The 12,684-nt window shown below is 43.3% G+C and overlaps 1 protein-coding gene across 12 annotated transcripts in view; it reads left to right on the top strand.

Moving 5' to 3' along the window:
• Positions 1–50: 50 nt before the first annotated feature.
• Positions 51–12,684, top strand: part of HNRNPA2B1 (heterogeneous nuclear ribonucleoprotein A2/B1) — a 14,936-nt gene continuing 2,302 nt past the window's right edge. For 5 of the 12 annotated variants that reach the window (XR_014517712.1, XR_014517713.1, XR_014517714.1 and 2 more), the window contains exons 1-10: positions 51–190; positions 6,711–6,821; positions 7,757–7,903; positions 8,838–9,048; positions 9,922–10,023; positions 10,107–10,187; positions 10,400–10,462; positions 11,135–11,254; positions 11,641–11,763; positions 12,574–12,656. Coding sequence is in view for 4 of the 12 variants with exons in the window: in XM_083468485.1 (XP_083324611.1) it covers positions 161–190; positions 6,711–6,821; positions 7,757–7,903; positions 8,838–9,048; positions 9,922–10,023; positions 10,107–10,187; positions 10,400–10,462; positions 11,135–11,254; positions 11,641–11,763; positions 12,574–12,635 (1,050 nt within the window). In the remaining 8 variants the exon portion in view is untranslated. Of the gene's footprint in view, positions 200–1,447; positions 1,804–6,710; positions 6,822–7,756; positions 7,904–8,837; positions 9,049–9,921; positions 10,024–10,106; positions 10,188–10,399; positions 10,463–11,134; positions 11,255–11,640; positions 11,764–12,573; positions 12,657–12,684 lie in introns of those variants that run through there. The other 7 variants (XR_014517715.1, XR_014517716.1, XR_014517717.1 and 4 more) reach the window with 2 other exon arrangements.

Raw genomic sequence — 12,684 nt, 5'->3', positions numbered from 1 at the left:
CATTGCTGCTGCTGCCGCCGCCGCCGCCGTCACCGCGCCTGCTTGCCTGCCTGCTGAGGGGGGCTCGCCTCAGAAAAAAGACCGCAGCGATTTTTAATTTCTTTTAAAAGACCCTTTCGTCTCCTCCCTTGCTTTTCTTTGCATCCTCAACCGGCCGAAAATGCCTCGCGGAGACCGGGAGAGCGACTGGGTGAGTGAGGTAACGGACGGCGTGGCTCAGTAATGGCCGACCTTTTTACACTCATTGTGTCCTTATGGGGTTGGCGGGCGGGCGAGCCCCCTGGAAAGCCAAGGCGCTAGAGAGAGAGCGGGGGTGGGGTGTAAATGGCGGGTGCTGGGAAAAGGGGCTAGATCTGGTCCCGTGGGTTGTTTTTTGAAGGGGCTCAGGAGGCGCCTAATGGCGGGTGCCGTCAGCCGCTCGCTCACGGAAGATATTTTTGCCAGGACCTATATAATACAGCACTGAATTTGAATACCATTAATGACAGGGCTTTTATTTTCCCCAAGCGACAAAGGAAGCGCTTGAGGGGGCGGGAGGAGAAAGCGCACTCTTACATACCGTTTGCGCCGCTAGGTTAGTGCTAGTTAAGCTGATATAAAAAGTGGGGTGGATGGGGCCTTGGTTAATTATACTCCCCATTTTTTTGGCGCGATTATTAGTCTTCGTGCATCTTCGGCAATTTCCGGACTACAGCAATGGGTGGGCTTTTGTTGCTTTCGGCTCTTTACGGAAATTATCGAAGGTGCTTTTTCGAGGTTCGAGTACTCTTCGGCGCTCTTCGGCCAAAGCCGGACGTCGCCGGAAACGGTCGATGGCCTCACTGGAGATGACGATGCGCATTTTGGATGCCCCTTTCAAAAACATTTCTCGCCATGTTAAACGGCTTTGCGTTACCTCAGGTTAACGATGGGTTAAGCAAAAAGCAGTACACTGTGGAAGAGTGCTCGATTCGTTATTACTTTCTGCCCCGTTACGTCGCGCCAATTTTGTGGTTTCGCGTATTTAAAAAAAAAACCCTGGGGCGGCAAGGATGCTTGAATTTTTAACTACGTAAGAATGAGGTCCGCCATTACCAGAAAGACGGGATCGCATTCTCCAACCGCGTTACGCAAAGCACGTAGCTCCGTTACGTTAGCGGGTGAAACCTAAAGCTCGGGTGTTAGTCAGTTTGCGTGGAAGGGATTGCGGTGTAGTGGTGCTGACAAGCGCGTGGACTAACTGCGGCACAATACGCCAGTAGCGTAGATACTTGAGATGACGCAGAGTCCGTTAACTGGAAACACTTGGTGGCGCAGTTGGCGGCGCTTGTCGCCTGCTACTGAAGACGTTAGTGTGGAAGGTTCTGGAAGGGACGGCAGCCCTTGAGGAGGCGGGGGGAGGCTGTGGCGGCTAAGTAGTTTCGACAAGTTAGGGATCCCCCCACATAGGACTAGGGAGAATTATGGAGGTCAGTAGTTTTTTTCCATTTCCAGTCTACTGGAAAAGGACTGAGCCGTATGTATAGTACGGAAAGGAGGGAGCGAAAGCGTACGAAGTGAAAGGAGCGAGTAAAGACAAAAGGCGGGTTCCCTCGCCCTCCTCCCTAATCTGATGGGGAGGGGGGAGCGCGCGTGCGCAGCAGAGCGGAATGCTGTAGCCTTTCTTGGCCTTCTGGGAACGAGCCCCCTCCCGGTGGTGCTCGGCGCCATTTTCTCTCAGCCCGCTGTGCACCTCGGGTTCTCGGAGCCGTCACATGGCGGAGCCATCCTCGCTGGAGAGGCGGAGGAGCAGCCAACCCTATGGCATTCTTAAGTTCTTGAAGGGTGAGCAAGGCTTATAAACTCGCATCTGCCTTCCTCATCAGGTGTTTCAGATCGTTATGTTAAAGTCGATAAATCAAAAGAGTCTGCCTCAGCAGACACGTTGCCGCTTACTTCCTTGAACCTTTGGGGCTTGAAGGCTTAAACGCAGCGAAGCGCGGGGCCTTATCGCACTTAACGAATAGCGTTAGTTTGCTTCTATTACGTTGTAAAACCAAAGTGTGGTAAAGCTTTAAAAGTATGAAAAACACAGTTATCTTAAAAGTAATAAAAGTTTTCTTGCTTATGGGGTCTTTGAAACACACCGAGAACTGAAAATGGTCCACATTTTGTGAAAAAGATATGGGGCTGACTATAATGCTGTTTTTCTGCTCAGTTGGTTATTTGGCCTACAAATTTGTTGAAATTATCATCCCTTATTTTATGGCAACTTTTCCACTATAGTTATGATTTATTTTAGTATAAATTAAGCATGGTTGCTGTTTTAAAAAGGCTTATGCTCAACAGGGCTCTCAGGAAGAAACATACATATAAAATAGAACTGTTTTCCTCACAATCTGAAAATTTTCATTTCAAATTCTGTTTTCTGCTGAGGAATACTGTGTGGAGAATACAGTACTGTGCTCTGGAAAACTGATATACAGGCAATCTTCTGCTTGTATCCTAATTCTTGGCTATGGTGTTCTTATGCACATTTCTGTGCCCCAAATTTGGGTAGTGGTGGCAAAAAACAACAACAGTATATTTATCAAGCTGTGGACATGGATTATTGATGGGCCTCAGCCTCCTTTCAAGGAGCTGGTCAGTGCCTTCTCATACATCCACTTTTTCTCAACAGCAGGTCCCCATGTGCCACAGTGGCAGCAGGTAGAAGGGAGGAAAGAGTAAATAGATATCAATGTGGCTGGCCAAGTGTGAGGGGAGGAGAAAAATTGGAAGGCAGGAGGCAAAATGGGCAGTTGTATTGGGATTGAGAGAGGGGAAAAAAGCACCTCTGGGATGTTCCTGTGCATTCTTGGCTCCTCTAAGCATGCCCCCCCCCAGTTATGAGTTAGGAAGCCTCTCCAGAAGCTTTTGGTTAGAAGAACACTTCACTCTATCTCAGAATAACATACAGTGGTATGGAGCCCCGTTCGCATCCTGAATAGAAGGTAAGATGCACCAGGTGTGTTTCGCCGCATGCGCGTGACGTCATTTTGACAGTGTGCATGCGCGAGCGGCAAAACCCGGAAGGAACATGCTCTGTTACTTCCGGGTCGCTGCAGAACACAACCCGAAAATACTTAGCCTGAAGCATATTTATCCTGAGGTATGACTGTACTGGCTTTAGGAACTGGACAGCTGCCCTGTGTGCATGTATCCATGTAGGTGGAGGAAGTTTATTTTAAATTTGTATATGGCCCTTCATCTGACAATCATAGGCAGTTCACAGCATAACAATACAAAACCAGAGCACAATGTACATAATCAAACAAGAATAAAAACAAATAAATAACCTTCATACAAAACATTTAAAAGGCCATGGAATGTTCAATCAGCCAAATGCCTGGTTACATAGAATTGTTTTTGCCTGGTGCCTAAAGATATGTAATGAAGGCACCAGGCGAGCCTCATTGGGGAGAGAATACCACAAATGGGGAACCATGGTCTATTCTTGTGTTGCCACCCTTCAAAAGATGGGAGGTTTTCAAAGAATGGTTCGGTGGTCCTCTGTCAGAGATTGTTTAGCTGTAATTTCCTGCATTGCAGGAGATTGGACGAGATTACCCCTGGGATCCCTTCCAACTCTATAGTTGCATGATTCTATGACCTCATGGAGGAGGCACACAAAGAAGGGCCTGAGATGTTATTGTAGGGCTTAGGTTGGTTCTTAGGTAAGAGCCAGTCCTTGAGGCTGCGCCAGCAGCATATTGCTGGCAATGTACTACAAAGCTCTGGATGACCCCACTCAGCGGTTTCATGTGCTGTAGATGTTTATAAAACAATATAGGGGATAAAATTGAACCCCAAGGAACCCCACATTGAAGGCTCCATGGGGCTGAAGAGCTCTCCCCAAGCATAACCTTTTAGAAATTACCATCCAAGTACGACCAGAACCACTGCAAATCGGTGCGAGTTACCCCCATCCTGGACTTTCACTCAAGGATACCATGGTTGATGGTACTGAAAGCCACTTGAGAGGTGAAGGCGAATTAACAGGGATGCATATCTCCTATCCTAACAGAGATCATACAGGGCAAAAAAAGTAATTTCTTTGCTGAAAGTGGGCCTAAATGCTGATTGACATGAATCTGGAAAATCAATTTCCTCCAAGAGTGCCAGGATCTGGTCTGCAACCACTAACTCAAGAACCTTGCCCAAGAAGGGGATATTTGTAGCTGGCCAGTAATTACTTAGATTTTCTGAATCCAGGGAGGGCATATTAAGGAGCGGTCTTACCACTGCTTCCTTCAAGCAGGTAGGGACCACCCGCTTTCACAAGAAGGCATTAATCACCTCCCTGAATTGAGTAAAGATGGCCTGGAAATGAAAGAAGAGTGGGGTAATATTTATTTATTTGGGAATAGACAGCATGGTGATTAGAGAAGGAAGCTAGTGTTGGAGGAAGTAAAGGTTTACAGAGCAAGGAGTAGTAATGAAATAATACTATTCTCTACAAACTGATGGATAGATGAATACTTTGAGAGGCATCTTTTTTGGGGCCAGGAGATACAAACTAATGTGGCTCTGTTTTAGAGATTCTAGATTAGCAAATTCTGCCTAAAATGGGAATGCTAGGGCATGTCACCTCCAGAGCCAGTGTTTTTGACTTGAGGAAAGCTGAACTATGGAACTCAATGCCACAAGGAAATTACTGTGTCAAAAAGTATGGCAATTATCAAGAGGGATCATATGTAAGTAAATAGTGATGTCAGTAATTGCCAGTTGATTATGGCAACCTCTTAGAATCACTGAATTGTAGAGTTGGAAGGAACCACAAGGGTCATCTAGTCCAACCCCCTGCAACTAAATCATACAGGATAGATAGCAATCAACATCTGCTTAAAAACATCTAGGAAAGAAGAGTCCACCACCTCTTGTGTGAGTCGATTATCAACTACTCTTGCTCTCAGTTCTTCCTGATGTTTAGTCAGAATCTCCTTTTTTGTAACTTGAATCCATTTCTTTGGGTTCTGGTCCTAGCCTCCAGAGCTGGAAAAAACAAGCTTGGTCCACCTTGTGACTGCTTGTTCTTCACCATACAGTGGTGTCCTGCAAGACGAATGCCTCAGAAGACGAAAAACTTGCAAGAAGAAAGGGTTTTGCGGTTTTTGAGGTGCTTTGTAAGACGAATTTCCCTATGGGCTTGCTTTGCAAGACGAAACGTCTTGCGAGTTTGTTTCCTTTTGAAGCGGGAACTGGGCTGGCAGGGAGCGAGCAAGGGAGCGACCTACCTTTTCTAGAGGGATCCTCTTCTGGAGAGGGCACAGAGGAGGCAGGTGGGCTGGGATCCAGCGGATCTGGCTGGGTCTCTGCGCCGCCTCTGCCTCTCTCCCCCCCTCCCCACGTGGCTGCTCCATTTTGCCTTAACTGCGCGAAGGCAGGAGGAGGCGGGACAAAGGAGGAGGAGGCATCCACTGCGCTTGGGCCGCCGCAAAGGCGCCTTTGCGGGGGTGGGAAGAAGCCGGGAGCAGCTGCCGAGACTGTGGGGAGCCCGGCAGCGTGGCGCAAGGTAACGGGGGGAGCAAGGGAGAGTCCGCGCTGGGCGCTTTGTGCGTCCACCCTCGGTTCCTGGGCTCGAACTTCCTTTGGCACCTCGTGGAGAGAGAGGGAGAGGAGCGGGCTGGGGCTTTGATGTGGGACGCGGTTTGGCGGAGCGAAGACGCGGCAAAGCTTGGCGACAGAGGAAGGGGGGCTGTTTTCGTGGGGAGGTGGGAGGGGGTGTCTTTGCCTCTTCCCGGCAACAGATCCTCCAGGCTGGAGAAACTCCTCCTGCTGGGGAGCGACCCGCTTTGTGCTTTGCCCGCTATCCCATTATAATACAGTACCAGGGTGCATCCGTGCTTCGCAAGACTAAAAAATTTGCAAGACGAAGAAACTCGCAGAACAGATTAATTTCGTCTTGCGAGGCACCACTGTATTGCCCTCTCAAGTGGGCCATAGGGATAGAAAGAGCCCCTGAACTAACAGGTTGTCGTATACTAAATATCCATATAATTATTGTTGGACTAGCATACACAGAAACACTACCATTTGTAGAAGTTTGTAATGTGCAACTATGTTGCAGACTTTGAAAAAGAGTAGAGAAACTGGCAGTGTTTCTTGCTGCAGTTTGGAGAAACCAGGAGCATGTTTGGCTTAGGAAAAAAGTTCGCAAACCGGAACTTACTTCCCAGTTTGCAGTGTTTCGGTTGTTTGAGTACCAAGGCATTTGAGAAGCAAGGTACCACTGTACATTGTTAGAGTTCACCTGGTTGGTTTTGAGGAGGTTTTTATTTGCCACAAATGACATAGAGTGTGTTCCAGAGTAGAATTTCTGAGTCTTAGAGTACATACTGATCAGTGCTTGAAGCCATATTATCAGGATGTTAAATTGTGAGGTCTATAGGTTCACATATCTGGAAAATCTTGCACGATTCTCAGCTCAACCTCCTCCCCCTGCTGTAAAGAATCAAAAAGATTAGCTACGACTATTTTCCAGTTTGTATTAAATCCTGTGTTTCTTTGGTAGGCATCAAGTTCAAAAAGGCTTTTCTCAGTTTCCTGGCAAACATAAAACCTAGATTATGTATTTTTTATATTTTTCTAATTGAAGTGCTTGACCCAAATAGAAAAGATAGTGTCTCAGTTATTGTTGGATATATAAAATCTAGTATGTGTTTAGGAAGAAATTGTATGCTATATTACTATTTTTCTCTCCTTTGAATTAGAGGGAAAAAGAGCAGTTCCGCAAACTATTCATTGGTGGCTTAAGCTTCGAAACCACAGAAGAAAGTTTGAGAAACTACTATGAGCAATGGGGAAAGTTAACGGATTGTGTGGTAAGTTGTGTGCATTAAATCTTTTTGATTTTAGATAGCTTTGGGTATGGGGGGAAATTAATCTGGAAAAAATAGGCAATAATTTCTGGTTGCTAGTCTGGTCCTCTTTGAACCCAGATGCACTGGAAGACAGGATGCAGGATGAAACCATGTTTGGTTCATTAGCAGCCATAACTGCCTTCAGATTTGTCTAGAAGAGCAGACTTCTGTTTCCTTTGTGCTGAAATGTGAGATACACTCTTCAATGGTTAATAGACATCGATCACCCATGAGAACAATTGCATCTTTTCTGAGATTAAGAAGTTTAGTTCTTCCTTGCAGCTAATGGTGCTTGTATACTATTTTTAGCTTTCAGTCTAGAATCTCTCTTAATAACACAAATAGAAAATGGTGTTTTCGGGTAGTGACAGGTTAATGTCAGTAAGCTTTCCTGATTTAGCCATTGATTAACATAGATTGTGATTTTTAAAATCAGAAAATTGAAACATTCAATCATCACTTTTTATGAAGCCTATAATTCCTTTTTCATGAAATATATTGTGTATAACTTAGAATATATGTTGGTCAAGGGATGAGGAACCTGTGGCCTTCCAGGTATTGTTAAACTACAATTTGCATTATCCCTGACCATTGACCATGCTAGCTGGAGTTGAAGAGAGTTTAAGTCCAGTAACATGGAGAGCTACAGATTAGCAATCCCTGTTAGCAGCAGTACTATTCGCTGACAGCCTTTGATAGTTTCCAAATTCTTTTCCTCTGTTATTTGTTCAGACTTCAATTCTTAAACTACATTCTTTAGGGTACAGTTGTATTTCTTCTTAGCAACTGCTTAGAAAAGTAATTGCTAAACAGAATTATTGCTGATAGCAAAATGCGTGTGGCAATAATTGTAATTTAAAACTTAATAGTTGAAATGCACAACCTTCATCTTGTAGGTTATGAGAGACCCTGCAAGCAAACGCTCACGAGGATTTGGTTTTGTAACATTCTCTTCCATGGCTGAAGTTGATGCAGCAATGGCTGCCAGACCTCATTCCATTGATGGAAGAGTAGTTGAGCCGAAAAGAGCTGTAGCCAGGGAGGTAAGTTTTGTTCTGTTTTAAATTTGAGACATTTTTATCTCTTATCTGTGTCTCTTAAAGCAGACAAGTTTATATTGTTCAGAAAATGTTTTTGCTGCTGCATGTAAAATACTGCAACTTGGAGGACGTACATGCTCAGTGGGCTAGACCCATTTAGCAATACTTCCTTAACCTGTGCTGAGGTATGGATTTCATGCAGTGACTTTTCTGTGGCAGGTCTCAAGCAGTTCATTGAACGTTGGCAGCATGCAGCTGAGGAAAAAACTCAGTTGGTTACAGCATAGTGTTCATAATGCCAAGGTTTGCATGTTTGATCTCTGGATGGGGCAGCTGCATATTCCTGCACTGCAGTGACCTGGACTAGATTATCCTCAGAGTTCCTTTCAATTCTGTGATCGTACTACAAAAGCCAGGGATCTAAAGTTAATATATTTTATGGTAGAAACTGAGTGTTGGCATGGCATATTGCCTCAAACTGTTATAAATGGGGAAACTCCTAGTTTAAGTCTTGCCTCTGCTGTGAACTCAAGCCACTCAAACCCCAATATATGGGGATAATAAACAATTTTACAGGATTGTTCTCAGCATTGCAACATGCTAACGTACGTGAAGTGATCTGAGCATTCTTAATAGTGTTTATGAATGTTACACTTTGCCAAAATTATAGGTCATAGCGATAACAGAAAAAGACAACTGCTGAAACGTTCCCGAAATAAAGCAATAAAAATAACCCAACTCATACTGCCTAAGGTGTCGGTTTCCTACACTATTATTAAAATTTTCTGATGTTTATTTAATGCAGCAGAAATGGAAATCGACAATTTTCACATTTTTAGTTATTCATTAACACCAGCAACTAGAAATTCAGGGTTTTGTTTTGTTTTCTGTTTGACCAACAATTAACTAGGCAGTTTTGCTAAACTTATTTTTCAAGGAATCTGGAAAACCTGGAGCTCATGTAACTGTGAAAAAATTGTTTGTTGGTGGAATTAAAGAAGATACTGAGGAACATCACCTTAGAGACTACTTCTCGGAATATGGAAAAATCGACACAATTGAAATAATTACAGACAGACAATCTGGTAAAAAGAGGGGCTTTGGATTTGTAACTTTTGATGACCATGATCCAGTGGATAAAATTGTATGTAAGTAATACTATTAACAATCATTGTCACTGTTACATATTTTATGTACCCATGTTTGGGCCTGGTTCTATATCATTGTATCAGCAAGCAAGTCATTTCAGGATGTAGTGTAACCACTGCAGGCTGCCATTTCTTCTTACATGCATATACGTAAATTGCATACCAAGTTTATACTGTGCAAGAAAATGGTTGCCACTGTTTTAAGCTGGCCTTGGTAGCCAAGTAATCAGTGTTGCTTGCCAGATTGTGATATGGCAGAGGTATTTGGATCTCTTCTGCTGAGCAGTGGCAAGAACATCTTCCACTTTCCTGCAGGAAGGTGTCATGGGGACCATGCACACCTTTCTTGTTGAAGGTATTCACTGCGTGCTGAACAACAAACTAGAACTGGGCTCTCCTGCCTCTAGCAGGAAAAGGATGCATGTTGAGCAAGTAATCTCATCATTTCCCTTTTATTCTGGGCCAAACAACCCCTAACTTTACTTTGAAGCCCTGAGATTGGGGGTGGCAAGGATCTCCACACAACTGCTAGGATGATTACTGTCTACATCTGCAGCTGCAACTTCTCCAGAAGGCAGTGGCTATTTCAACCTTGGGAAGCACACTGAACAAAAATGTAGAAGCCTGGCTGCAATCTTTTTTTTCTGGGAGTAAGCATCAGTGAAGAGTGGGATTTCTGAGTAGACATACATAGAATTATTTCTGGAGCAGGTTTACATTTTGTACTAGTGTAGAAAGTGTATAAAATTGAATTTCACCAGTGTTGCAGTCTTCATTAATGTTTTCTCTAATTTTGAATGAAACTGCTGTGAGGGATTAGATTGAAGGTTGTATCATTTGTTTATTTTCCCCCACCATCTTTTGTGAACACAGTGCAGAAATACCACACTATCAATGGTCATAATGCAGAAGTAAGAAAAGCTTTATCTAGACAAGAAATGCAAGAGGTTCAGAGCTCAAGGAGTGGACGAGGAGGTATGTTTGCAAATTGCATCGTATTTACATTAGATATTTTGGAAATAGTACTGTAGTTAACTTAAGCTGATGAACACTTTTAGGTAACTTTGGCTTCGGAGACTCGCGTGGAGGTGGTGGAAACTTTGGACCTGGACCTGGAAGTAACTTCAGAGGTGGATCTGGTAAGTCAGTTCATCAGTGATCTTTGCAAAGCACTAAATAAACCCATGTAGACTAATCTGTTAAAGTTTTTATGTCCCGGAGTTCCATAAAAATAAGAACACTGTTACGGTAGTCTTCCTTTTCCTTATGTGAATATGATATGTCCAGCAACCATTAATGTTTTCATTTTTTGCACTAGGTAAACTAATAGGAAAAACTTTATTTTTAACAGATGGCTATGGAGGCGGTCGTGGATTTGGTGATGGATATAATGGATATGGCGGGGGACCAGGAGGTTAGTCTCTTTAATTTGCTTAGGAAGACATGTCTGTGTGCTCTAGTGGAAATGGTATAAGCAATTAAATTTTCTTTATGGTCCAGTCGGGTCTAAAAATACTTAAAATCAATGTAATTGCTATCATATGCCTGTAATCCATTGTCAAACCATATAAATATGCTGTAATAGTTTTCTTTTGGAACCAAATCATTCCTCCAAATCTGTGATGGAGGACCTCTGGCCTCCAGACCTAATGGCTTCCACATACATGTGTGTATTGCACCTTGGCAAGCATTGTTGATTATCAGCACTTGCAAAGCCATGTGCCTTTGTAAGCACCAGATGTGGCTTTATGGTTTGATTTCAAGACATGCGCATAATTATTACAAAGTGCAATTACATGAGTATAATTGTATCAAGTGGCTTGCAGGATAGCAGCATATATTGATGTTTCTATTGATTAGGTTTTTGTCAAGTAGCAGCCCCCACACTACGTGACACATTGCTTTATAGAGGAAAATCGTGTGGTATAAAAGTGTGTTTCCAAGAAAAGTTCAAAGTCTGCTACATGCATATTATTTCTTTAAAAGGATATGGTTGTGGTCATAATGCTCTATATGAAATATAAGTTCAACTCTGATATAAGCTGCATGTTTTTCTGTATGTTTACTGAGACTTGTTTTACAATAGGTGGCAATTTTGGAGGCAGTCCTGGTTATGGCGGAGGAAGAGGAGGATATGGTGGTGGAGGACCTGGATATGGCAACCAGGGTGGGGGCTATGGAGGTGGCTATGACAACTACGGAGGAGGTAATGTTGGAAGGAATTAGAACACTGGGCCTTAGCTTTAGTCCTCTCTTGTGGTGGGAATTCAAAAGTATTTGTGGTGGCAGAGTATGTCTTTATTAAAACATTTCGGGTGCTGTGGGGGATAATAATTGCCTGAAAGGCAAGATAAAAATACATTGCTCTTGAAACTGGAACACAAAAGGGTGTTCTGAGGTGTTTGATAACTACAAGGTCTAAAAATGTGTTTATCACGGCTGATCTAAAGGCTGATAGTAGAGTATTTAAAAAAAATGCAGTCCATGTGATGGCCAATAGTGTTATATATAAGTCGAAGGCATGTTTTTTGTGACATTCTATATTCAAAGCTAGCATTTTGATTATTCAGCATAAACTTTTTATTGATTCAGGCAATTATGGAGGAGGAAATTACAATGATTTTGGAAACTACAACCAACAGCCCTCAAACTATGGTCCAATGAAGAGTGGAAATTTTGGTGGAAGCAGGAACATGGGAGGACCATATGGTGGAGGTAATACGAAAAGTGAAATAGAAAAGTATCTACCCCCCCTTCCCACAAATCCTGGATTTGCCTTTAGGAGAGGAAGAGGGTCATTGCTATCTTTTCCTAATAGCACACCGGTGAGTGATGGCTGGGCTTACATAATGTTGAGATGGTGGGAGGGTTTGCACCCTGCAACCCACTCTTATTATAGTGCTTTATTTTTCCCAGTAGGCGTGAAAGCTGTTCATACATAGTAGAAAGTCAAGAGGTAACTTGCAATTGAAGTGGACTGCCCCTGGTGACCCAGCAATTAAGAATCAAACCTATTTCTACCTGCTGCACAACCCTTTCTGGAGGCCTAGTTGTGGTCATTCCAAATTGTAGCAGAATTCTGAGGAATCTCTTTTGCCATTTGCCAACTACCAACTTCCCCCATCTTTAAACTACAACTTCCCCCATCCCCTATAATTAGCCATACTGGCCTGGGCTACTGGGACTTGTATTCCAAAACAAGTGGGAGTGGATCAGGTTGTGAAAGCCTGGCATACATGTTGTACAGATTGATCTGTGTCTCCTTTTAAAAAGGGCAGCTACCACTTCCCCCTGTTGACACAGTTCTAAGACAGGAATGTACTTTAAAAGTTGCATTTGTTAGATTTAATTAGATCTGGTGATCTACTTTGATGTCAGTTTTGATTGCAAGATGCTGAGAGCACTAATCGACTGTTGTAGAATTGAGTATTTTGGGTGATTACAGTTTAAAAGTAAGATTTTGATGAAGCTTGAGAATGGCTGTTCAATTGTGTTAATTTTATGCTTTCCATTTTAACAATACAGGAAACTATGGTCCTGGAGGAAGTGGAGGAAGTGGGGGATATGGAGGGCGGAGCCGTTACTGATCTTCTGTAAGCTTTTCATGGGTGAGTGTACATTTTTAAAATGCTAAAA

Source organism: Podarcis liolepis (genome assembly GCF_965112155.1).
Source record: "Podarcis liolepis genome assembly, chromosome: 12".
Lineage (NCBI taxonomy): Eukaryota > Metazoa > Chordata > Lepidosauria > Squamata > Lacertidae > Podarcis > Podarcis liolepis.
This window is presented reverse-complemented; position numbering and strand designations above follow the sequence as displayed.